Below are 27,582 nucleotides of genomic sequence, written 5' to 3' on the forward strand. Positions count from 1 at the left end.
CCAGTCAGTAACTCTTCCTGCCTGTTCACTCGATGCCAGCCCCTGTGTGCCAGCTGTTGTACTGCACTACTGTACTTTTCCAGGGACTGTACTGTAAGATTAAAAATGTTTTCTTGATTTTTTTGTGTTTTTTTATGTATTATTTGTATGAAAAGTATTATAAACCTATCACTGCACAGTACCGTGTAGCTGGTTGTGTTAGTTGGGTCCCTAGGCTAACTCTGTTGGACTTACGAATGCTCTCTCAGAACGGAACTCGTTTGTATGAAGGGGATTTACTGTACTCAAGTTTCGCCTGACCTACTGCACTGCCTTGGGAACCAAAGGCCCAAATTAGATTTGATTGCACTATCATCCTTACCCTTGCAATCTCTTCTAACCCAGTCCCCCTCCTGGAGCCACACCCAGACGCCGCTCGTTCTTCAGAGCTCTGGGCCCTCTCAGGCTCTTCTTGGTTGTTTACTAGCCCAGAGGATTGGAAAACCTTATTTAACCTTTGGCTTGGGGCAAACTTTTGAGCTACCGGAGGGTACCTTTTACGTACCTTCCCTGAAATATCCAAATCTACTTAGAAATAACCCCAACTAACGTCCTTTGTCTGCTGTGTCTGCCCTCTACCCAAGGCACAGAGCATACATGCAAAGGTACCCCCAAAACGACATTGTGTGTACCACACACCATCAAAAACATATACAAGGTATGTCTAAAAGCAATCCTGGATCACAAAGGATACAGAACAGAGCAGAGGGGGCAAGTACCTTGATGAGATCAAGAAAGTGAGCAGGAAGGAATAAGCTCAAGTCATAAAATTTGGGCAATCATTCAGAGTGGCAGAAGCAGGCATTTAGTTGACTTCTGCCAACGTGGCCTTAAGAAATATAAATCTCTCACTTCATAATCTTAAAAATCTGTTTTAAAAAACCCAAATGCAGGGCTTCCCTGGTGGCGCAGTGGTTGAGCATCTGCCTGCTGATGCAGGGGACACTGGTTCGTGCCCCGGTCCGGGAAGATCCCACATGCCGTGGAGCCGTGAGCCATGGCCGCTAAGCCTGCACGTCCAGAGCCTGTGCTCTGCAACGGGACAGGTCACAGCAGTGGGAGGCCCGTGTACCGCAAAAACAAACAAACAAATTAAAAAAACCCCAAATGCATATGAAAATTGCCTAGCGTTGAAAATTGCAAGTTATCAATATAGAATATGAGATATTCCGAGGGTTTGGTAAGCATGCTATGGCCCAGTGTGTATTCATGGACTGGGTATTGTGTACCAACTGGACACCAGCAGCTGTACCAGCCCCTGAGGTCAGTCCAGGGACCTCACAGACAGCATATTGTCTAAACTATGTCCAGTCCAAAAATACACAATATTTCACTGTGTGCCAAAGCTTCCACGGTCAGGCAAATACACTGAAACCTTTGTTTTACTTTTTGTCTATCCTCCTAAAGTTACATATTTTAAAAATATGGAATGTTCTGATTTCACCCTGAAGCCTTGGACTGTCAGCTTAGCTGAGAGTCTATCAAATGGGCAGTAATCTTCCATTTTCTTCTGATCCGGGAACAAATGTTTGCAGAGAAATGCCTTTCTCTCTGTCTGATTTCCACAGCCTTCCAGACCGTGTAGCACTGGAAATTTCTTTCCTGTGTGTAAATGAACTTTCCTCTGCTGCAGCTTAGGTCTCTCAACAGAAACCTGGACTCAACCATCCCGCTCAGAGCAAATAATCAGTGTTGAGAAAGAGGTGGACTGACTCTGCATCCAGGTGGCTTTTGTGTTCTGTGAGAGGAGGGCAGAGGGCAGGATATCTTCAATATGGGGAGCAGGTGCCAGGAAGTACAGTTCAGACTTCAAATTGCATTGACTCAAAGTCTGAGTCCATACTATTTTTTTTTCTGATCCAACAGCATACATTCTATGATCAGCATTACCAATAATTACAAATCACTTCAGATAAATTAAAAACTCACTCTGACATGTACATAAAAACCAGAACTTCCTGAAAGTTTAATAAGATCAGCAATAACTTACAGTGTAATGGTTGTTCTTTTTTTTTAATTAATTATTTTTTGGCTGCGTTGTGTCTTTGTTGCTGCACGCCGGCTTTCTCTAGTTGCAGCGAGTGGGGGCTACTCTTCATTGAGGTGCACGGGCTTCTCATTGCAGTGGCTTCTCTTGTTGCAGAGCACGGGCTCTACGGTGTGCGAGCTCAGTAGCTACAGCACGCAGGCTCAGTAGTTGTGGCTTGCGGGCTATAGAGCGCAGGCTCAGTAGTTGTGGCGCATGGGTTTAGTTGCTCTGCGGCATGTGGGATCTTCCTGGACTAGGGCTCGAATCCATGTCCCCTGCATCGGCAGGCGGATTCTTAACCACTGCACCACCAGGGAAGCTCTGTTGTTCATTGTAACTATTGTTCAGTACACCTATGCAAGCTAGAGCCAGAACATTCTTTTAATTAAGCAGTTAATGAATTAAAATGAATAAAACATTCTTGAAAACTCAGAGACCCTAGAGGGTTAGATTAGAGATAGTAGAATCGGGTCTGGAATCCAGGATTTCCTGAGCTAAGCTGTGACTAGGATGTGGGGTTCCCCACAGATTTCACGAGCTCAGAGTTGGGTCTTTGTCTTTGTCAAGGTGCAGGTCCTCAAAGGGAGGCCACTAAACTCACTCGTGGTTGTGTCCATCCTGTAGCATTAGGAAAAGACAGATTCAGAAACATGTTCGATGAAGGTAAGTAGGAAATAAACCCCAAAGACAGTAGGATCAAAGAGGGAGGAGATACGGGGATATATGTTTATGTATAGCTGATTCACTTTGTTATACAGCAGAAACTAACACACCATTGTAAAGCAATTATACTCTAATAAAGATGTTCAAAAAATATTGATATATGGGGCAATCAAGGAAGTGGAGATTAAATGAGTTTTAACTTTCTCATTTTACCCTCTAATCATCTCGTCTGAGTTTAAATACATACTCTGCAAAACAAACACTGACTTTGGCTCTGGGTCTTAATTTTCTAAATAAAAATATATTGTGGTAGGAGAAACACTGTAAAAATGTTAATTACCAGGTAAAAGGTTCATTTAAGCTTGAGCAAAACATATTGTAACATCACACTAAAGGGAAAATAATAGGGGGTTGCCCAAACTTTACCAATGACTGTGCAGCCAACCCAGCGTCTTCTTCCTTTCTAAATGTGTTGTACTGCCTCTTCCACAGTTTCTGTTTTGTGTACCTGTAAATTAAGTACCCCACCTGCAGCCTCCCAAAGAGTCAAAGACGCTGATTTCACCCTGGGAGTCTGACTCTCCCAGAAGGAGCTCACGCCTATCAGCCTGGCTTCTCTCCTAACAAAGGTTTCCCTTGCAGCAGCCCTCTGGGTGGATGGCTCAAAGAGTTGGATTTACCCAGCAGGGGAGAGCCCAAGGGCCAAACAAGAAAAATCACTTCTCCCCGGAAATGACTGGCATTGCAGAGGAAGGGATACTTCACCTCTCTCTTCTGGGAAAATTCCCCCCCCCCCAAGGCTCTCAGATTTCTGTCTCCTGTAATGAGAAGGAGGAGAGAGCAAAGAAAGGAAGACGGAGATAAAGTGCCTAAATTTCTGCCCAAATTACCCATTATTTCTTCCCTAAAGAAAGAGAAACTGAAAGCCAAAGAGTTTCCTCTTTGGGGGTGGAGGTGTAGGAACACCAGAACCAAGAGTCCAAAGGGTAAATGGACACATAGTCGTACACCTTCACATCATCCAGCCCTCATACCAACCTGCAGCGTGAAAGATTTAGTGATGCCTGATGGGAAAAAGGCAAACACATCAGCCTCTTAATTTCAAATTTGAAGGAAACAAAATGGAGGATTAATTCTCAGACTTATATTGATTCCTTTAAGTCATTGCTATATTAAGTATAAAGAAAATTCTAGAAGGAAATTTATCTTTTAGAAAATTTGCATTACATGCTATTACCAGAGTTTCAGCAACAAAACACAGGCTGTTATTATGGGCATTTGATTTTCTCATGAGTTAAAAGCAGGCATTCTGATATATGTGGTGTTTTACATATATGTGTGTGTGTGTGTGTTTATATATATATATATATATATATATATATATATATATATATGCTTGTTATGAGCTAGAACTTGGTAGTGATAGTTAGATGTTTTTATTATATCTTTTTCTGAGTATTTTTATTATACCTTAATCTCAGCAAAGGCGCAGAACTGTGATGTATATGTCTTTTTAAAATATTGGAAAACTACTCTCATTACTCCTAATTTTGTATAAAAATATCCACATTATTCCAACTATTCACCAGTATAAGTTCATACTAGCCTTTCATTTAAACAATGTTTTTGAAGACAATTTTTAATATTTTATTCAGAATTTATTGTAAGTATTTACTCAGGAGTACCATTGATTCAATGTGGAAATCTGTTAATTTTTGAAATAAGACAGTCTTGTACAAAGATTATGTCTGGTTGGAAATAGGATATTTGAGCTTCAATCTGTCTCACTGAATATAGACCATATGAATTATGTATGTAAATCCCTATGCATTCATCTGAGATTATAAACTAAATAGGTGAGTCAAATGTTTCCTTAGTAAAACAACAAAAGGGAAGAATTAAATCTGCAGGCATAATGCATGGTAAACCTATTCCAAATTGCTGATAAAATAAGGATATTAACCTAGTTGGATAGAAAAAAGCACCCACCTTCTGTGTGTTCCCAAAGTTCAGGTAACTGCATTGTGCTAAAACCATGCCAATGAATAGGGGTATTCCAGCTCAGCACACAGTTGGAACTGAGGCTCCAATTGTGATTCAAAATTCCTTTGTGTACCATCAACACAGCAAGTTCTGTACTTCTGAGCTGGAACAGGGCTCACATAGTGTAGATGCACCTGTCTTTATATTCAAAGAGACGTGAGGGGCTTCCCTGGTGGCGCAGTGGTTGAGAGTCCGCCTGCCGATGCAGGGGACATGGGTTCGTGCCCCGGTCCAGGAAGATCCCACATGCTGCGGAGCGGCTAGGCCCGTGAGCCATGGCCACTGAGCCTGCACGTCTGGAGCCTGTGCTCCGCAACGGGAGAGGCCACAACAGTGAGAGGCCCGCGTACCGCAAAAAAAAAAAAAAAAAAAAGGATGCTGGTAAAGAGACGTGAACACTGGGTGCACAGAATCAATACTATTTACAGCCACACTGTTATAAGTCACGATTATTATAGCCCAAAGTTGTTAACACTGCCCATGGATGAAGGGCTGTGTCAAAGGCACCATAATACCATTGTTCTCTTGGTTATTCCTCCACCCAGCGCTGTACTACAGATGAGACCCTGCAGGGACACCAGAGTGATCAAGGTCACACAGTGAATCCTGGAGCCTGGGATGCACAGCCAGGCCTCTTTGATTCCGAAATGCACACATTCAGGCTCTCCCTCCCCTGCATCCCATAATAATTCCTACTACTAGCAGTGGTAAAACTGCACATCAGACAGACTCTTCTTTATGACCCGCATTCAGTATCTGGTTGTAAGAGCATAACGATGAAGTTTATTTCCCAGTTCCTGGAGCATTCAGTGCTCATGCTGTGTAATCTTGACCTAAGTCATTTTTCCTCTATTTTCTTTTATGTAAGCAGGGATAGTAGTAATAACTGTCTTACTTACTGACACTACAGAGCCAGAAGAAGAACCAACAAGGATTGTGCACGCAAGCACTCTCTGCTTTAGGTGCAAATGTTAGTTGTTGATAATACTTGGTCATAAAGGAAGCAAAGTGGACTCTGAGAGGAAAATTTCTTGTCCAATTAGATGTTAGAAGTGAGGAAAAAGGAAGTCCAAACAAGGCTCATACCTTGGACTTAAAAAAACTTCAAGGAGGTTTGTGTTCTTTCTCCGAGATTGAAGCCATCTTCCATGGGAAGTGTGGACTCTCCTGAGCTAGTCATGTCCATGCTGAGACTTTCTACATGTCTTCAGTATATTCTCAGTTCACAGTCTCATTGTTATGTCAGGCAGGGCCAAGAGATAGGGAAATGGGTTCTAGATCTTATCTGGATGCTGGGGAGCCACTGGCACTCTCTGGGATACGCCAGGGTGTCCTCTCGAGCAGGACAGGGGCTCCGTCCCCACAGCCTATGTCAGGGCCTGCTGCATAGCAAGTGCTCAAAGATATTGGTTAAAAGGATGAATAAACCTCCACAGATACAAAAGGGGTGAACTGGAATGGATGAGTAGTTTTCAGATATTTCCTTTTGCTGCAGAACTCTTTTCATCTTCAATAAGATCCCCCAAAGGCAAAATATCAAGGAGCTAAGGCCGGGATCTGGGGATGCAGCAGCTATAGCACTATAGCACCTATGTGCCCAGACCCTGCCCACCACCCTTCTCCTTGTCTACTCACTATTACTCCCCCAAACTCTGGGGCAAATCCACCAGACAAGTGTGGAAACCACTGATTTGGATGCGGAAGCCCCTTTTGACTCCAATTCCATGAGTCTAAATATTGATTTCTATCTTCAACGGGTTGATATGTTTATATTAAGGAAAGTAAACTATTTCCTTTCTGGAATCAAGGGGCTTAATTAATAAAATACTGACTTTTTAATCATTCTAAATTGCTCACCAATATCCACGTGCTCTCTCACATTTCCTCTCCTCTCTCGCAGCTGCCTGGCCCTAGAAAGTGGCCCATGAGCAGTAGTGACATACGTCCATTTGATGCGTCCCCATCCACCTCTTCCCTGGCCATGGCCACGTGTTCTGGAGGTCACTACCTCCTGATGGAAGAGGCCACCCAACCCACAAGGAGCTGTGCAAGTGAGAAATAAAGTTTTACTATGTTAAACCATGAAAATTTGAAAGTTGCTTGCTGACAAATGCATACGTTTAATTTAATGGGGATATTTAGACTGAACAATGAATGGATCTTCTAAAACTCACTTCTCTGTTTTCCTACATAACAAGGAGTCCACAGAGTGTACTGCTTACAGAAGGCAAGGATGGTTGGGGAACAGTGGTCTAAATAGGAGGAGTGGATTTTCCAAGAACTATGTGCCATAGTTGCCCCAAAACTTATGTCATTCAATGAAAATCCCATCACTGAGTATCTTCCATACTGTCTGAGGTTTCAGGTGGATTGTGTTGTTTATAGAAAATTGGTGGGAAGAAATATTATAGAGCTAAATAAAGGTTTCATGAAGGCATACCTTCCCAATTAAATATAGGAAAAAAAAATAGAGAAATCAGTTCCCAAGTGAAGTCACCACCCTCCACAAATCTTATTCATTGCTTCACAGGCATTTCCAAATGTTCTATAGATTGACTTAAAATTTAAGATTTGTGTGATACTGTCAAACTCCCATAAGAGTCGTACATTCTGGACACTGTTAACAATTGATTTAAATATTCAATTTTGCTCATAAGTCATAGGTTTATCTTATTAATTAACTTCATATTTAACCTTTGGCTTCCTTAAGTTTTTAGGCAGTTAAGAAATGTTTAACTTTACCAAATTTCTTATTTTGATTTTCAGCTAAAAGTATTAAGTGATGCTTTGCAAAGCTGCCCAGATGCCCCATTCAAGGTGGGGGACTTACTCCCCCATATATAGGGGGTGCTCTTAGCTGCCAGCCCTCCCTTTGAATTGTCCCCTGCTAACGAGAGCCAGGTCTCTGATGTCCAGGTCCCATGCCCTGGGTGGCATGAATCTGGTGACCCATCAATGCAAGAATATTGTAACTATTTTCACAGCTCCCAAGGGGCTGACCGAGGACTTACTGGACCTGCACTGCAGCCCACCTTCTCCCACGTTCCAACTTGCTGCTTCCTTTCCCAGACAGATGTTAATCCTGAAAGCACTGCTTAAGAAACTTCTTGCACAAGAATCTCCATCCGAGTTTGTTTCAAGGGAACCTGACCGACAGTAAACCTAGATTACTCTCTAACCACGAGGATGGGAAACAAGTCAAACTGGAGTGGTCAGAGCCTTTCCCATCACACCATGTGTGCCAGGCTGTCCCTCACAGTAAAGGATGTGAAGCAAATCATGTCACTCTCTATTCTGTATCCCCAAATGCATTCAAGTCAAAATAAACAGGAGCATCCTGAGACAGAGGACAGAACATGAACTGAAGAGAGGTGTGTGAAAAAGGAGCAGGATGATGTATCTTGATAATACAGTGCTAACTTACGGAAACGTCATATGCATGTGCATACACACACACACACACATATATACATATTAATTTGAATATATGCACTCATTACTGAACTGAAAAATATTTTTTCTGGATGTGAAAACTGACAATGCAGACTTGAGAATATCTAGTGTCTTTAGTGTAGAAAAAAGAAGAACTACAAAGCCTTAGTCAGGGCTCTCTCTAGGCTAGAAGAAACAGAAACTTACTCAAACTTCATCAAGATGACACAGCCAAGTCTTCAAACAGCCTCACCGTGACTCAGCCAAGAGCTCAGGATCAAAGTCTCTTTGCTTGGCGTCTTGAGGGCCAAAAGAGGGCTCTCATCTGCACGTCTCGTATCTGAAAGTCTCCCTCCCGCTGACTCCTCTTGCACGTGGTTTCCTCTGGAATCTCCTGGTACATCCATACTCCTGCTTTCCACCTCAACTATTTCAGGCTTTTTTCCTCACCCTCAAATCTCCAAACCCTATCACTCTCAGAAGATGACTCAATTCCTACTTCCCAGAAAAATAGAAACCATCGGACACGAGGTCCCTCATCTTTCCAGTCACAAATGTACCCCCTTTCTTATTCAAACCATCTTGTTTTCTACATTCTTTCCATCGAGTTTCAATAAATATTCTTAAATTTATTTTATTTAAATACTATTTTAAAGAGGCCCACATTGGACCTACCTCTCATATCCCTCCTGGTGTCTCTCCATGACCCTCTTCCCAAAGTTCTGGAAAGATTTGCCCATTTTAATTACATGTATTTATCAACTATGTGTATGTATTTTTATAAATTTACCAGTGATATCTCCTTGTTACTGAATCCAATAGCTATTTATAAGTTTTCCTTGCATTGGATGTCTCAGCAGAATTAGTTTTTAGTAATTTAGATATAATCTACATACAGTGAAATGCAAAGGTCATAAGTGTACAGTTTGATCGGTTTTGAGGAATGCATACACATGTATAAGATACACCCCTATCAAAATATAGAGCATTTCTTTCCCTCCAGAAAAGTGCCTCCTATCCCTTTCCTGTCAAGCCCTCACCCCTGCTACCATAAAACAGAAAACCAATCTGGTTTCGAACATCATGGATTAGCTTTACCTATTCTACAGCTTCATGGAAATAGAATCATATGGTCTGCACGATTTGTCTCTGGCTTTTTCCGTGCTGCATGATGTTTTTGAGATTCATGTAAGTGTTAATGCATCAGTGGTTTACTCCTGTTCATTGCTGGATAGTATTTCATTGGGTGCACATACCATAGTTTCCCCCCCCCCCCAGGAAAGTAACAAAATATGTTCTATTCATTAATTACTTGACACAGCTCTATTATTATTATTCTTTTCTACATTTACTGGTTCAATAATATTTGATTGCCTCTTTTTAAAAAAAAATTTTTAGAGTATAGTTGCTTTACGATATTGTGTTAGTTTTTAAGTTCCTAGTTTTTAAGTTTATTCTTCTGATGATGTATATCTGGGCTATCTCTAGTTTAGGGCTATTATGAAGAAGGCTGCTATGAACATTCTTGTATAAGAATTTTTGTGAATAAATGTTTTCATTTCTCTCTATAACTAGAATTGCTATGTCATAATGTAGAAGCATGTTTAATTTTTAAAGAAATTACCAAACATTTTTCTAAGGTGGTTCTACCATACTATGCTTCCATAGACAATGTGTAAGAATTCTGGTTGCTCATTACCTTCCTCAGCATTGAACACTGTCAGTCTCTTTTTTTTTAGGCATCTTAGTGAGAGTGTCTTATCCTCCTCAAAATACTCTCTTTCTTTGTATTTGGTTTAACACAATGTCTCCAGGGTTTTATCCTACCTTTCTTTCTCTTTAATATCTTTGCAAGGTCACTGCCCTCTTTCAGCTTTGAAAAGTGAAGATTCCTTAAGGCTCATTCCTGGATCTCATCACTCATCCTCACCAGTAGCTTCATTGCCACCTGTGCGGGGATGCTTCACTGGGAGTTTACATTTCCAGCCATCTTCTCTTCTGAGTTCCCAGCCTATAGCCTGCAGAAGCCAAATGACCTAGACCAAACTTAGGGTCTCCCTTCCTTTCCTCCAGATACTTTCCAAATCTGGTGGCACAAGTCAGAAGTCAACTCATATTCAACCCATTAAAAGGAAAAACGTGTGGCTTTTGCTCCCCTAATCTCTCTCCAATCCAAACATTTTGCCAGCCCCATGGAAGCCATTGCTCCTAGCATCTGTCACCTGGGTTTTCTGCAATAGCCACCCCTGGGTCTGTACACACACCTGGGCCTTCATCCAATCAGTTCTTGATACTGTAGCCAGAATGATCTTTTAAAAATACTAATAGGCTTATATCATATCTCTCTGCCAAATCTTTTAGTCCTTTGGATAAAGATAAAGCTCTATTACATGACCTGGAAGACTCCACATTGTCAGGCTTTGGCCTATTTTTCCAAGACTCTCTCAAGCCATCTCCCTTTCTGCCCTTCCACGACACTGGCTTCCTTCCACTTTTTCAGACTCACCCCTTCCTCCTCCCACCAGGGACCCTCTCTTCTCCCCGCTTGCTGGGTACCTCACTCCCTATTTGCCTGACGAACTCCTCCTCATTCTCAGACCTTAGCTCAGTCCCACTGTCATTTCCAGGGAGAGCCATTCCTGGCCAGCCTGATCTCCATCCGAATCTCTGCTTTATATTAGCTGATCAAAGTATCATATATTGTCCTGTATTGCATTCATCACAGACATTAATTTCACATTTAATTTTAATTTTACCTAAGTAAAATGTACCTCCTCCTGCAAAGATCAGGGGCTCTGGATAGTTGTATTAATTTCAGCACAGTATCTGGCACATGATAAATGCTCAATCCATTTTCATTCCAAGAAAAAAATGACTGGGTATCATTCACTGTCCTGACCCCCTGACTGTTTCTTATTTTCATTTTGAAAGAGAACATTACTAGTCCTTGGCTGGACAATGAAGCATGTGGACTTGGATCATGTCCAGCTTTAGTCCAATTAGCATGGCCAGGGTGGGAGCATATGGATATAGGGCTACTTCTTCCCGAACAGCCACTGGGGCAAAATTCACAGAAAGTGTTGTGGTTACAAAAAGTAAGCAAATCATGTCTAGATGATGTGAATACTCTAAATGAGATAAAATTAACTTTCTTAAAGAAGACTTTACAGAAAGAACACTTTAGTTTTCAGGTGTATGGGTGTGAGGTTTATACATACAGATGCATGGGTGAGATGGGTGTGTTCACAGATCTGTATGTGGGGTGCCATCCCTTCCCTATCTCCTTGATTCTTTCTTTGGGTCATTGACCAAGAGTCTAGCTGAAGCCAAACCTCCAAATGAGGGACAACCAAGGAAAGCTCTTCTCACAATGAACAAAAAACACCTGGATTTTCTAAGTGAAAAAACAAGACATGATTTCAATCTGTACGTAATTCAAATGCATGGTAGGAAAAGCTATTTGGAATCATAAATAAATTACTGCATATTGAAAACATTGTCTCTTTCAGAGATGTACTAAAATTAAAAATAAAATGATCACAGCTAAGAAGTATTGATACAACTTAAATATAATTGCAACAAATACCATTGCAAATGGAATCTTTAAATAAAGTATTTCTTGATCCCTGTAAATGACCTACTTATTTTGATTAATATGAAATATAACCAAATTCAAAATCAACAAAGTAATTAGAGGTTGCTTTGGAGTTTTCCATAATAGGATGTAATCTTACAGAGCAGGTAAATCAAACCAAAATTGAAAAAAATTAATTGTTTGAATTTTTTTTTTTTTTTTTTTTTTTTTTGCTGTATGCGGGCCTCTCACCTCTGTGGCCTCTCCTGCCATGGAGCACAGGCTCCGGACGCGCAGTCTCAGCGGCCATGGCTCACGGGCCCAGCCGCTCTGCGGCATGTGGGATCCTCCCAGACCGGGGCACGAACCCGTATCCCCTGCACCGGCAGGCGGACTCTCAACCACTGCGCCACCAGGGAAGCCCTAATTGTTTGAATTTGATGGTAGCTAAAATCAAACTGTTGGGAGGTAGTGTGACAGTGGAAAAATTACTGGACCAGGAGAAAGAAAATCCCAAGTCTTACACTTAGCTCTCTTACTAATTAATAATGAAAAGCTGAAAGGATGTCTGGGCTTCAGTTTTCTCTTCTTAAAAGTGGAGTTGGAATAAGTCTTCAGTGGCTAAAATGTGTTATCTTGACTGCAACTCTCATCAGTTGATGGCTTGGAGTGCCCCATCTAGAAAGGTTCTGAGGCATCCAGCATTTATCAGAGATGCTGTTCCATCTTCAGGAAGTTGTCTATGCATTCTGAGTATTTGCCAGCCCTGGACCAGGCAGCCTCCAAGCTCCCACCTGTCCCCATCTCAACTCAGTCTAGCTGTCTTGTGTCAAAGACCAGTGCTTCCAGGGAGATCAGCTCAGTGCTTTGTGACCACCTAGAGGGGTGGGATAGGGAGGCTGGGAGGGAGATGCAAGAGAGAGGAGATATGGGTATATATGTATACCTATAGCTGATTCACTTTGTTATATAGTAGAAACTAACACAACATTGTAATGTAATTATACTCCAATAAAGATGTTAAAAAGGAAAAAAAAAAAAGAAAAAGAAAGACCAGTGCTTCTGTGCCCTGGGCCTTCAGACTGTGCAGCTCAGTTCAGCCAGCACTTGCTGAGGTCCCACTGTGTAAGAGCCACAGGTTAGGCAATGGGAATACAAAGATGAGTAAAAGAAGACACCTTCTTTCAAAGAGTTTAAGTCTGGAAGAAGATGGATAAAGATGTGATACATATATACAATGGAATACTACTCAGCCATAAAAAGAATGAAATAATGCCATTTTCAGCAACATGGATGGACCTAGAGATCATCATACTGAGTGAAGTACGTCAGAAAGAGAAAGACAAATACCATATGATAATCACTTACAGGTGGAATCTAAAAAAAGGATACAAATGAACTTATATACAAAACAGAAATAGACCCACAGACATAGAAAAAAAACTTATGGTTACCAAAGGGGAAGGGGGGGTGAGGGATAAATTAGGAGTTTGGGATTAACATATACACACTACTATACATAAAATAGATAATCAACAAGGACTGTATAGCACAGGGAGCTCTAATCAACATTTTGTAATAACCTATAAGGGAAAAGAATCTGAAAAATAATAGATATATATGTATAACTGAATCACTTTGCTGTACACCTGAAACTAAAACAACATTGTAAATCAACTATACTTCAACCTTAAAAAACGTTTAGAAGATGACTTAACCAGGCAGCATTTTTTAATTAAAAATATAGTCAGTATAATACTTTACGGTCATAAGCATCGAATCTAATTCTGAACATCAAATCAGAGAACCCATATTATGCTTTACACTCTTACTGAAGTTAATGATGTTTTAATGCAAAGGAAAAGTTTCCATTAAGCTTGTCTGTCCAGAGTATTAATTTTTAAAATATATTGTTTACATCCTCTAACATTGACATTCAAGCACTTTCAGAATGCTGTCCTTCCAAAAGCCATGAATGATAAATTAAGAGTACAACACATCATCTGAAAATCCTATTTCAATTTAACCTTGTAATATTTAACAACCAGAATGTTCTCCTCATAAATTCTGGCCAACCTGCTTCTCTCAATAGCCAAAACCCTCAGCTCATTTTTTGCTTTCAGAATCTGCTGATAGAACTCTCCTGGTTAGAATACACTTCCCACTCCAGCCACCTACTCACGCCCTGTGAATCCATCCAGCAGCCTCAGATGACTCCTCTGTCCCACACCCTCTGGATGGATTCATTCATCCACACACACTGTTTAGAGAATCCAGGAGCCTATCACATGGCCAGCACTGTGCTCATAGGACAGATACAAATGAGAATGACCCTGCTTTCAGGAGCTGATGCTGAGGTGACAGTGTCAGGGGAACAAGGTTCCAGAAAAGATGTGCACAGAGGACCAACATAAAAATTAATCTGGAAAGTCCGGGAAGATGTGCCGGATGAGGGGTCATGGGATAATTTGAAAGGCTATGTAAACATGAGGTAGATGAAGAAAAAGGAAGTTCCTGACAGAGAGAAAAGCACAAGTGGAGCCACCAAGCTCTGAGGCAGCTATGGCGCCTTGGGCACGAGGCTCTAAGACACTAGAAGGCTATGTGTGGACCCCTGAGAGGACATGCAGGTTGCAGATTAGGAGGTTTAAACTTTACTCTGAAAGCAAAGGGGTTTTCCTGATGGGATGTGATCAGATGGATTTTAGAGAGGTTCCCCCGACAGCAGTGTGGGGACGGAGGAGGTCTGGTTCGTGTCAGGGAAAGGAATTAGGAGGTTACTGCAGGCATCCAGGGGAGCAGGGATGAGAGTCTGTATTCAAGTAAAGGCAATGGAATTGGAAGAGAAAGGAGAAATTCAAAGAAGATGGAATCTGAAGGATTTTACATCAGAATGAACGAGCAGTTGCAATGGTGATCTACCCACAAAGACAGGGATTATAGAAAAGCATCAAGTTTAAGCAGAAACTCAAGAAATGGATGATGGGTAACACTCAGCTTGAAGCACCTATGGGACATCCAGGTGGAGACATTTAGCAGGTGGTCAGGTACACAAATCCAGAATTTAGTACAGAATTCCAATGTAGTAACACAGACTTGGGATCATAAACACATAAGTGTGACTGAGACCATGACTAGAAACCGCATAGAAAAAGGCAGATCAGAAGGAAATGGAATTATAGAAGGAAGGGCAAGAAGAGCCCTCTCTCTCTCTCTCTCTCTCTCTATATATATATATATATATATATATATATATACATTCTTTTTTTGTATTCTTTTCCATTATGGTTTATCACAGGATATTGAAAATAGTTCCTTTTGCTGTACAGTAGTACCTTGTTGTTTATCCATTTGGACTGTGCTTTTTTTAATTGCATGTGGGACTCCAGGAATCTTCCACCTTGCTATCTTTATAGAAGGCAGGACTAGAAAGCCATCTGACAGATTTTCAATCACAGTTCTACTCAACAGTGATGATTACAGCTCCAAATACCAGGAAATCCCTTTCTAATACCTGTGTCTGGGACAATACTCAGATGATACTATCTTCTTCAGACTGGTATCAAGTTTTTACTCCAGGCTGCTATATATTAGGTCACTATATTTGGCCTAGGGAACATAGACATCTGTAAAGTGAAATATTCAGGCTAATTGTAAGAAGATTTTATGGTATTTTATTTTTCCAAATTACATTTTATGACAATTGTTATGATGATTCTGAAGAATATCAAAGTAGAAACTCTTCATAATTTTTACTCTTACCAAAAATGTAATATCTAAAATATATCATCCAGCTCACATAGACATCCCTTTATTTCAGACACCAGGGTGTAAAATGTATCATTTTCTTCTCCAGAAAAAATAAATAAATAAAAGGTTAGGAAAGAAGACTTAAGCTCCAATATATTACGAGACAGAGATAGCTAAAGCAGATAAATCTGCTAAGCTATTTTTTTGTAAAAAAGGAAATCCATTGGGTTACTTTACCTCTGTTTTCATCTCTTTCTACTAAGACACTAATCTTTCTGATCTGGATAAAACTTCTGAATATAGATATGTATATATATATATATATATATATATATATATAGTACCCTATATTTAAAGAAAACTGATACATTGATTTATGAATTTCATAGATATTACAAACACCATATGCCTAATTTTTCTAAAATGTAAACCCCCTAATTCAAAAATGGAACAACTAGCCACCTAAACAAAGAGCTTCTCCTTGCATGTTAAGAGCTATGTTTAAACTACAAGAACGATAATGTGTCATGTGACACTTGTGCACTGATCACTTACAACTTTAAAATAACTCGGTATTCTTCAGACTATACTACAAAGCTACATAATCAAGACAGTATGGTACTGGCACAAAAACAGAAATAGAGATCAATGGAACAGGATAGAAAGCCCAGAGATAAACCCACGCGCATATGGTCACCTTATCTTTATTAAAGGAGGCAAGAATATACAATGGAGAAATGACAGCCTCTTCAATAAGTGGCTCTGGGAAAACTGGACAGCTACATGTAAAAGAATGAAATTAGAGCACTCGCTAACACCATACACAAAAATAAACTCAAAATGGATTAAAGACCTAAACGTAAGGCCAGGCACTATAAAACTCTTACAGGAAAACATAGGCAGAACACTCTATGACATAAATCACAGCAGGATCCTTTTTGACCCACCTCCTACAGAAATGGAAATAAAAACAAAATAAACAAATGGGACCTAATGAAACTTAAAAGCTTTTGCACAGCAAAGGAAACCATAAACAAGATGAAAAGAAAACCCTCAGAATGGGAAAAAATATTTGCAAATGAAGCAACTGACAAAGGATTAATCTCCAAAATTTACAAGCAGCTCATGCAGCTCAATATCAAAAAAGCAAACAACCCAATCCAAAAATGGGCAGAAGACCTAAATAGACATTTCTCCAAAGAAGATATACAGATTGCCAACAAACAGGTGAAAGGATGCTCAACATCACTAATCATTAGAGAAATGCAAATCAAAACTACAATGAGGTATCACCTCACACCAGTCAGAATGGCCATCATCAAAAAATCTAGAAACAATAAATGCTGGAGAGGGTGTGGAGAAAAGGGAACACTCTTGCACTGTTGGTGGGAATGTAAATTGATACAGCCTCTATGGAGGACAGTATGGAGGTTCCTTAAAAAACTAAAGATAGAACTACCATACGACCCAGCAATCCCACTACTGGGCATATACCCTGAGAAAACCATAATTCAGAAAGAGTCATGTGTCACAATGTTCACAGCAGCTCTATTTACAATAGCCAGGACATGGAAGCAAGCTAAGTGTCCATCGACAGATGAATGGATAAAGAAGATGTGGCACATATATACAATGGAATATTACTCAGCCGTAAAAGAATCAAAACTGAGTTATTTGTAGTGAGGTGGATGAACCCAGAGTCTGTCATACAGAGTGAAGTGAGTCAGAAAGAGAAAGACAAATACCGTATGCTAACACATATATATGGAATCTAAAAATAATAATAATGGTTCTGAAGAACCTTGGAGCAGGACAGAAATAAAGATCCATTTGGAGAGAATGGAGTTGAGGACACAGGGAGAGGGAAGAATAAGCTGGGACGAAGTGAGAGAGGGGCATGGACTTATATACACTACCAAACGTAAAATAGATAGCTAGTGGGAAGCAGCGGCATAGCACAGCAAGATCAGCTTGGTGTTTGTGACCACCTAGAGGGGTGGGATAGGGAGGGTGGGAGGGAGACGCAAGAAGGAGGAGATATGGGGATATATGTATGTGTATAGCTGATTCACTTTGTTATAAAGCAGAAACTAACACACCATTGTAAAGCAATTATACTCCAAAAAGATGTTAAAAAATAAATAAAATAAAATAACTCGATATTCTTGAGATTAAGAAAACTGCTCATGTATCGATCAAGAATGTTTTGCGTGCAGAAATGTAATTTGGGAGCTAATCGAATAGACTACATAAAGTCTAGCAAATACAGACAGAAAGCTCCATCAATAACCACTACTACAGGAGTTCCCATTGTGAATATGCAGACCATGCATGAGAGTCCATGAAAAGAAGCTAAGCTGTAGGACATTTACATGACAGTACAGACACCTTAATTGGTTTTCAATTCACATCCCTTCTCTTTGTAAATATAATGGCATCTTCCAGACAATGATTATCTGACATAATGATGGGAAATATAAAAATATATACTAAATAATATGTAAATCATTAGCGAGGTATTATCATTTACACTACATAAAGATATCTATTTGGTTCATTGTGGTTCTTTAATATCTAATTAAACACTTTACTATCAAATTGCATGAAATTACTTTCTGTAATATTATCTTATTTTACTATCTAAACTTCAGAAGGATGATCAGAATATTGCATCCTAAAATCCAGTTAAATGTCTTCTCTAAATCACAGGCTGCTCCTTTGCAAGGCCCAAAGAAAAATCTTCAGAGAGAGAGCCTTGCACGAGGTTGCATTCCTCGTTACTGTTATTTGAAAAGTGTTTTGAACTTTTATTTCAACTTTGTCATAAAAGGTAGCATTCCACTGAGAATCCATTAAAGATAATACCTGATTCTGAGCAAAAGCCTTTCCATTTACCAAAAGATGATTTTCAAGATTCTACATCTACAACTCGCTTGTGTTACTTATTGAAAATTACTAATTGCTATATTTTATGAGAGTTAATTGCTTAAACTTTCTGAAGTTTTTAATGAATAATTTGTTTCAGGGAAAGCAAAACTTATAAAGAGGGAGATAATTTAATGTATCATCTGGATTGAAATTCAAAACTGAGAGAAAGGGGTACTAGCCATAATTACAGTGCAAATGTGGCATCAACAGATACTGTCCTGGGCAAACCAACATGTACAGCCACTTTCTTTCGAAACGTTCTATTTTTTATTTAAATAAATGTTCATATGTACGAGAAGTGTTCACAAGTTAGCAAAAGATGAAGGAATATCTAAAGTCTATTCTGCAGACCTAAATAGACATTTCTCCAAAAAAGACGTATAGATGCCCAAGAGGCACATGAAAAGATGCTTGACATCACTAATTATTAGAGCAATGTAAATCAAAACCACAGTGAGGTATCACCTCATACCAGTCAGAATGGCATCATCAAAAAATCTACAAACACTAAATCCTGGAGAGGGTGTGGAGAAAAGGGAACCCTCCTAGACTGTGGGACCATAAACTGGTATAGCCACTATGGACAACAGTATGGAGGTTTCTCAAAAAACTAAAATAGAGCTGCCATATGGTCCAGCAATGAGACTCATGGGCATATACCCAGACAAAACCCTACTTCAAAAAGACACTTACACCCCAATGTTCATAGCAGCACTATTTACAATAGCTGAGACATGGAAACAACCTAAATGTCCATCAACAGAGGAATGGATAAAGAATATGTGATACATATATACATGGAATATTAGTCATAAAAAAGAATAAAATAATGCCATTTGCAGCAACATGGATGGACCTAGAAATTGTCATACTGAGTGAAGTGAGTCAGAAGGAGAAAGACAAATATCATATGATATTACTAATATGTTGAATCTAAAATACGATATAAATGCATTTACTCACAAAACAGAAACAGACGCAAAGACATATAGAACAGACTTTGGGTTACCAAGGGGAGGTGGGTGGGGAAGGGCTGGATTGGGAGGTTGGGATTAGCAGATGAAAAGTATTATTTACAGGATGGATAAACAACAAGGTCCTACTGTATAGCACAGGGAACTATATTCAATATCTTGTAATAAACCATAAGGGAAAAGAATATGGAAAAGAATACATATATATATAAGATATATAAGATATATATATATATAACTTAATCACTTTGCTGTACAACAGAAACTAATGCAACATTATAAATCAACTGTACTTCAATAAAATAAATTTTTAAAAAGTAAGGTCAATTCTGCAGTATATTCCCCTTTCACCATCCACAGAACGCTGACCTAGATCAAAATAAATGTATATAAACCTGAAAAGTGTAAGAATATACATAAGAAAGCCTGAGACATCCAGCACAGAATCTTAAAAAGTTCTTCAACACATACAATCTATTCAATCTAACCCATACCCAACAGTAAACTGATATGAAAGAGGAATTACTACTTGACAAGTGTATGGCTCCTTATTCAGCTAATTTAAAGTGAATAATTTATTAAATCCGGTGAAACTAAAATCATCAGTCTGTTTCTCCCGATTATTTTCTAGCAAAAGTTGAGGGAATGACCCTAAGCTAAATTCTCTGCTCACTTTTGAATTAAGGTTACCTTTTAGCTATTTCAAACTCTATCACTTTGCCCACATTGTTTTCTGTGCTAAAGACATTTATGAGCTATTTAATGAGAAAGAAAGAAAAAATGGAAGGAAAGTAAATATAACTTCAGGTCAAACCCTGGACTTATTTTACCTTTGAACTCTTCGCCAAATTCTCACCCTGGTGGCTGAAGCCCTGGACACACCTCCCTGCTAGCACAATATGATGGATGGATTCTTCTACAAGAACCCATCTCCGCGGGACCTCTAGTAGCTGCAATCATCACAGGAAAAGATGCTCTGGGGATTCTTCTATAGTTTTACAAAGTAAAGATAATAATGCCACCTTTCCTTGGTACAGCACTTTGAAGTTTAGGGCGCCTCTACAATCATGTTAAAGCCTCGTAGGTTAGAAGGGCAGACATGATCACTTTCACCTTACACAGGAAGAAACTGGGGTGCGGATGAGTTAACTTATTAATGTTTACACCTATAGAAAGTGTCAGTGTTAAGAGCAGAATCTAGTCCACTGCTCTATCTAACTATCTGATGCTCACGTCCCCTTCTGGTCACGGCGGTTTTATTTTTATTTATTTATTTATTTTTTACATCTTTATTGGAGTATAATTGCTTTACAGTGGTGTGTTAGTTTCTGCTTTATAACAAAGTGAATCCACTATACATGTACATATGTTCCCATATCTCTTCCCTCTTGCGTCTCCCTCCCTCCCACTCTCCCTATACCAACGACAGTTTTAAAATGGTAGGAACTAAGCCAATGTCGGGCTAAAGCAGAAGACTCTTTACTCTACCCAACAGCCCAATTCCTGACCCAAGTCTCATACCTGACACAGTGGTCTTATTGTTGAATTGAATATCACATGATACTTTGTTAGAAATAGCCTACCGAACATACAAAATTCAGAACAATAGTAGAGAGAAGAGAGAACCTCCTGGTGGAGGAGCATGGTGGGAAGATGCGAAGGCATTCGAGCGCACTGTCAGCTAATGAGTCAGATCAGAGAGCACAGGTGCACACGGGCTTAGCCAGTCACCTGTGGCCCGTTCCAGAGCCTGGAGACTGGAGTCCTCGGAAAAGGCTGGAAAATGCCACTAGCCACGTGACATCTTTCTTGCTCCTTTAGTTTATTTTCTGGACTTCAGGATCAAATGTCTTAAGGAAAGGGTCTGGAAGGCATTGAGCTAGTTCTGGGAATTTCACTAACAGAAACTAATAGACTAGTCACAAGGTAGACCTCTCAAGAGGTGAGCATGGGGCAGAGTGAAATATGTAACATATCCAGCCAAATGCCTAAATGTTAAGCTCCTTCCCCAATGGAAGAGGGAAACAAACCATAATAGCCAAAGCTTGATGCACTTTTGAAAAGACTTATAAGAACACTAAAGGTTTGGAGTCCGTGTATGTGGGTTCTGGGTTCTATTACTTCAGTTGCCTCATGCCTCAGGCCAACTTAGTTCAACTCTCAGGACCAGCTCTAAAATACCCAACTCCCATCACAGGACAAAATGTAGAAGTTGTTTAAAGATATAAAATAGTCCATAATGATCAATGAACTGCAGTTCAATGAACTTTACGATCCATGGTACAGCAAGCTCATCCACCTGCATATTGCAGATGTAGGAAGATAGTAATATTATTGCAGGAATTGCTACTTTATATCTTTCAGGAAGCTGGATCTTACTGCGCAGGTTAAATTCAAACCACTCTCTCATCTGACCGGTTGAGCAAGTAACATTCCCAAGGTGCTGTGTTTCTATTCAAGTCTGCAGGGGCACCTAGAGCCCACACTGGTTTCCATATTCTACTCCAGACTTAGTAATCTATTTACCTCAGCAATGGTGCCCCTCACTTCTGGTTAAGAAGGAATACACACAGGTAAAAGAGAGTCAAGACAGGTTGGCAAAAATGTGAACTAAGTGCTATGCTTCTTACCCTCTATTCTCTTTGACAATGCCTTACTTCTTTCATTTTTTTTTTTTTTTAGGCTTCCCTTTTCTGAATTTTCTCCATGAGCATTTGGGCATGCACATTTACTAAGACAGGTTTTTGCTGAAAGCAGAAAACTGCAATGGTTCAGGGATAACCTTCCCTAAATGTAACCCTATCCATTAGGGGTGTGAAGGAGACTAGACATTTCCTCTCCCCGACTTTTCTACTTAACACAGCATCTGGGAACATGTAGACACCTGCTCATGCTTTAGCAGCTTTCTCAAATTACTCTTTGCTTTTTCTCTTTTCCCTTCTTACCCACCTCTGCCTCAGCAACTTGAGAGAATATTTTGGGGTGTAAGACATGAAAATCTTTGCAAACCTCAATGAAAACATGATACCTACATTCTGGGGACTCTGTCCTCACTCCACCCCAGCTGCCCCCAACTACCTTTCCTTCTTTTCCCAGTTGCTAATTGAGCCTTCTGGATACATTTTGGCTCACAATATTATAATTGGTTGGAGGGAGACAAAAGAGAAAGAAAAGCTGAAGGTGCAAGGGTTCTACCCCTCTACTTTGCCTCTCCTCTCACACAGGAAGTAGGTACTACAGAGGTTGGAAGAGCTAGTGGGCATGAGGGTCCCTGTTAAGAGAGAGGGAGAAGTCCAGAGTCAATGTTCTTTATAAACCAAATCACACAATGAATTGTAGGATTTTTTGTGAGACATAAAGAACCTCCTAGAATCCCAATTTAATTTTCTTGCCCACATTTATACAATTTAAGAGGCAGGACTAGAATCTGAACCCCGAATGCTCAGACCCAACATTAATGGACTTACCATTGTGCTTTTTATTATCTTCAAACTGGGGACAATTCCCTTGCTCTCAATCCACTGGGAAATTCTATTAAGAGCGTGGGTGAAGCTCCAGGGTCCCCTATAATCAGCAGCTGATCTTCTGAATCAGCCTAACCTGTCAAACCCCTCCTCTGAAACTGAGGGATGAACAGACATTAATCTAAGGAAGAGGTAGATGAAGTGCAGGCTTCTTGAGGGTCAAAGGACAGTGCAGCATGCGGGACGATACGTGGACTGAGAATAAAAGGTCTGGGTTTGAATCCTGGCCGGGCCATATTATGTGAGTAGGTTCAAGGTATTCCAGGAACCCTCTAAGGGCAGGATGAGGATTTGCAGGTTATATGATCCTACTTACCTTCTGCACAAGCTGTATGTGAGAATACAAATATACATATATTGAACTTGAACACAGTTCAAGTCTTTGTCATTTGGTTCAATAACCATTTAGAATAATGGCCAGCATGAGGTAAATGCTTAATAAATGTTAGTAGTTCTATTAAATATTCCCACACGGTTCTCAATTCCCAGCCGCTAGCCATTGTTTTCAGTCTCTGCTTCTATATGTTTTCTCTTGTCTTGCTACTCTATAGTTCCTTTCTCTATGAAGCTTTTATAAAAATGAAATAAGATTTTAGATCTAATGCGATCTTCTCTGATTTAGGTCCCAGATAACGCAGTTTTCAACCCATGTAATATACTGCCTCTTGGTGTCTGGTGATGGTTACTTGAACGAGTATTCACTGAGGAAGTTAGGTTTCAAAAGACTTCTAGAACACACACTCACACCCACACCTACACACACCTACACACACACTCCAAAACCCTACTAAGATTAAGAAAGACCTTCTTTCTGCAGGGAATTAGATCAACCATTAGAAATTATTTGCAGGAGTCAACTATTTTTTGTTAGATGGGAATGGCATTTGAAATCAGTGCACTTTGCCAACAAAATGAATTATTTTTATGACAAAGTACTTATAATTTCAAAGAAAAATTTTTCCTGAAATCTTGAGGTGAAATTAGCTTCATTATCCTTTTCCATCTATACATACTTAAAGACATTATCAAGGCCAAATTCAAGTAGTAATATACAACCAAGGCTGATGAAACTGTACGAATATATTTTAATTGATATTTTATAACGTTTCTTTAGTGTGTTCGCCCATCAGTTTTCTCTCTTCTCTCTACTAGTGCCTGTTTTTACAAATTGTGAACAGAGAGAACACACAGGAAGTAGGGAGCTCAGGCGATGGCTCTGCAGTAATGACCAAGGGGAATTTTAAGTCTAAATGCTGAGTTACCAGGACTTTGGCTTCACAGGGCCTGTTGTGGGACTAAATTCTCAGATATGTGATATAACGACCGCGCACTACCGCCAAAACTCATCTCCAATTTAACGACTATTTCAAAGGCTGTGAAAAGCCTCCTGTTTTCCAGTCTACCTTTATGCAAAGTATAGAAAGGGTCACCATCCATGACTCTGTGTCATTAAGTTCCCATATAGGTGTGTCATCTGAATAACCCCTACCTACAGTCCTCAGTTTTTAAGACAGAAACTGTCCTCTAGAAAAAAGCACATCTCTGTTCCACTAGTGTGTGGACAACATGACAGACTTCCATGGCAGCAAACTGGGATTCCAAAACATCCCCAGTCTGCCCCCACACAGAAGGCCAAGACATTAGCAGCGGAGGCTGATTGATAAAGTTAGTGCTGAGGCCTGGGATTGCAGAGGCTGTGGTGTGACAGCATCACACACTGCAATAGTTAGAGAATCCTTGCAATAAAGGAGCACCACGTGCGTGCCAGGGAGAGCAGGCATGGCACAGCAGTGGGAAAGATGCTTTTGACGTGAGCACTTGGACGGTGTCCTTCATTTTTATTTGTCCATAGAAGCCTGTAGGATCTGATGCCTCCTAGAATACCCCCTTCCCCACTTAGAGCACCTCTCTCCACCAGCCCTGAAACAGCCAGTGAAGAGGAGCGATGCCCACTGGCTTGCCCTGCGCCCTTCCTTCCCAGTCAGGCAGCAGCCCATGTTTCCCATCGCCTGCTGGAGGCCTCTGTCTACCTGCTGTCTGCAGTGAACACCGAAAGGAATGGGAGCAACACTGTGCATCCTGAGCAGCAGAAGAGGTGTCCGGGACAGGTGGGGGGGGGGCGGCTGTGACGGGTGAGGACAAGACGGACGGACAACCAGACAGACAGACAGCAGCACCAGCGGACACCATGCATGACTTCCAGGCTCAGACGAGGGGAAGCCTGCAGCGCCAGGGACCTTCCACCAGGGACAGGCAGCAGATGAACGAGATTCTGCTTCCTGCACGCCTGCAGCCTTCAAGTCCCTGTTTTTTGGCTAAGAAGGAACAGGGAATCCAGAAACCTGCTGCTCTTCAGAGAACCAGGCCAGCTCCGGCCTTCCCCGTTGACGGCCCCTCTCTCTGCGCCTACGATCAAAGGGCAGGGATGACTGGATTTCTCCCCTTGTGCTGTGACCAGCCCTCACTGCTTCCCTCAACGCCCCCTCTCCTATCTGGGCTGCAGCTGCGCTCGTGGAGACCCAGCAGGCTGGGGATGCAGCCCCTCTAGTTCTCTGCTGCCAGGCTCTGCTGCCCCAAGGGGGAAGAGGGAACCTTCCCTCGTGTGACAGCATCTTCTCTTCAGGAGGCCATCTCGGGGGCGGGGGAGAGGCGGGAGGGCGTGCGCCGGGCCCGGGGTGGGGTACGGGGGGTGCCGCCCCTCCTTTGCTCTCCGCTGTAACTCCACATGCAACAGGCTCCCTCCGGCTCTTCATTCCGATCTTCCGCCCCAGATACACCTTCTGGCCTTAACGCGGGGAACCAAGGAACTAGTCCCCATCAGGGCCTCTAGATTTCCTCACTGGCAAGTTGAAAACTTTCCCCAATACAGGAGGACCTCTCGGGGAAGGCAGGGTTCACGTCCCCTTCAGCTCCACTGCACGGGGATGGGAGGGAGGTGGGAGGCCAGCACCTTGGGAGCAGTTTTGCCTGAGACTAAGGCAGGTGGCAGGGCAGTGTCACACGCGCCTGCCTTGCCAGCCACCAGCCCCGTCCCCTCCCCAGACCCAGGAAAACGGGGCGCTGGACGGAGATCCCCTGAAGGGTTGATGGGCTTTAAAGAAGGGGGGATGTGTGCAAAGAATCAGTCCCCTTACGTACGTTACGGCTTGCACCAGGAAACGAGAAGGCCCTGGAACTCCCTTGGAAACCAGTAAAGAGGAACCTCTATTTTATTCAGGCCAGAATCCCCATCAGCTTCTCCCATTATTAAAAACTTTGCATTGCCAATGGCATCGTATACGGGGAGGAAAATCTGTCTTCACACAGGTATTCCGTGCAGAAGACCCCGAAGCAAAGGTTAGAGAGACGCTGAAGAAGCAGGTTACCAAAGATGGCAACTGCCCAAAAAAAAAGACCCAACCTCGAGCTGTGAGATGAATGAGTAGCAAAATGAACACTCACAATAAGCATTTTTCTTACACCAATACTGACACCCTCGGCTGGGGCGATCCCAACCGGCTCGACAACTCCAGGGAAAGAAGAGCTATTCCCAGCAGCTCTTCGCCCGCCTCCTCCCCGTCCTCCGCTCAGCCCCTGCCCCTCACCTGCTGCCGGCCCAGGGCCGTTCCTTCCACGAGGGCGGAATCGGCTCTTCTCAGCCTGGCACATCCCACCCCGCCTGGCGCCGTCCCCCGCCCCAGTCCTCCCCGGCACCTGGGTCCCCAGCCGTCCTCTCCGGGCTCCCGGCTCAGGGCTCAGCGCAGCCCCGCCTGCCCCCTGTCCTCCCACCCTCCTCCCTGCCCCGGCCCCGCGCCCCCGGCCCCCAGGCGGGCGCCTCCGCCCGCACCCGGCACCCGGCCCGCCTCTAACCCACACGCAGCCGGTAGGAGCGGGTGACGGCGGGGAACGGCCCGGTGGAGGCACGGGTGGCGCGGCCGCGCCGGCTTACTTGAGCATGGCTTCTTCCTTCTCCTCCTCTTCTTTCTGCCGGTCCATCACTGCCATGATGATGTTCCTCTCCTCCTCGGTCAGGTGGCTCAGGTCGGGCAGCTCGGGCATCGGGGGAGGCACGGTGGGCGGGCGGGGACCGCGGGGCCCCACGGCCGAGGACATCTTCGCGGCCTGCCCGCCCCTCGGCTGGCCTGGGCTCGGCGCGGGCGCACCTTCCGACGCACGCCCGGCGGCTGCGCCCCTGCTCGGCTCACCGCGGAGCCCTCCCGGCGGCGGCGGCGGGGCAGGGGAGCGCGCGAGCCCGGGCTGTCATGGTCCTCCGCCTCCACCCAGCCCCGGATGCTGCCTTTGTTTTGGTGGCCCTGGCGAGGCGCGGGCGCCCGGGCGCTTCCCGCAGCCCAGCCTCCCGGGCGGGGGCGGGGGCGCGGGCTCGGGCGCGCGGGGGGCGAGGATGCTCGGGCTCGGCCGCCTCCGTCCGCGGTGCGGGAGGAGAGTTGGGGTGTCGTTTAGGCGGAGTCTCGCGGCTCGGCTCCGGTGATGCTGCTGCGCTCGCAGACACGGCCGCCAGCCCAGCCGCTCGGCCCGGAGCCGCCCCGCCCACGGCGCCCACCCGCCCACTCCCGGTCCCAGCCCCGCGCCCCTCCGCCCCCGCGCGCTCCAGCCCAGGTACCCTCCCCCGTGACTCATCCTACCTCG

General features: G+C 42.6%; 1 protein-coding gene across 3 annotated transcripts in view; it reads right to left on the reverse strand.

Annotated features, from left to right (window-relative positions):
• Positions 1 to 27,048, reverse strand: part of LOC307061173 (regulating synaptic membrane exocytosis protein 1-like) — a gene marked incomplete at both ends in the record, with an annotated part of 205,713 nt that extends 178,665 nt beyond the window's left edge. For all 3 annotated transcript variants that reach the window (XM_079716212.1, XM_079716211.1, XM_079716210.1), the window contains one exon: positions 26,885 to 27,048. In XM_079716212.1, the coding sequence (XP_079572338.1) occupies positions 26,885 to 27,048 (164 nt within the window). The remainder of the gene's footprint in view (positions 1 to 26,884) is intronic.
• Between the last annotated feature and the right edge of the window lie 534 nt (positions 27,049 to 27,582).

The sequence above is a fragment of the Hyperoodon ampullatus genome (genome assembly GCF_949752795.1).
Source record: "Hyperoodon ampullatus genome assembly, chromosome: 12".
NCBI lineage: Eukaryota > Metazoa > Chordata > Mammalia > Artiodactyla > Ziphiidae > Hyperoodon > Hyperoodon ampullatus.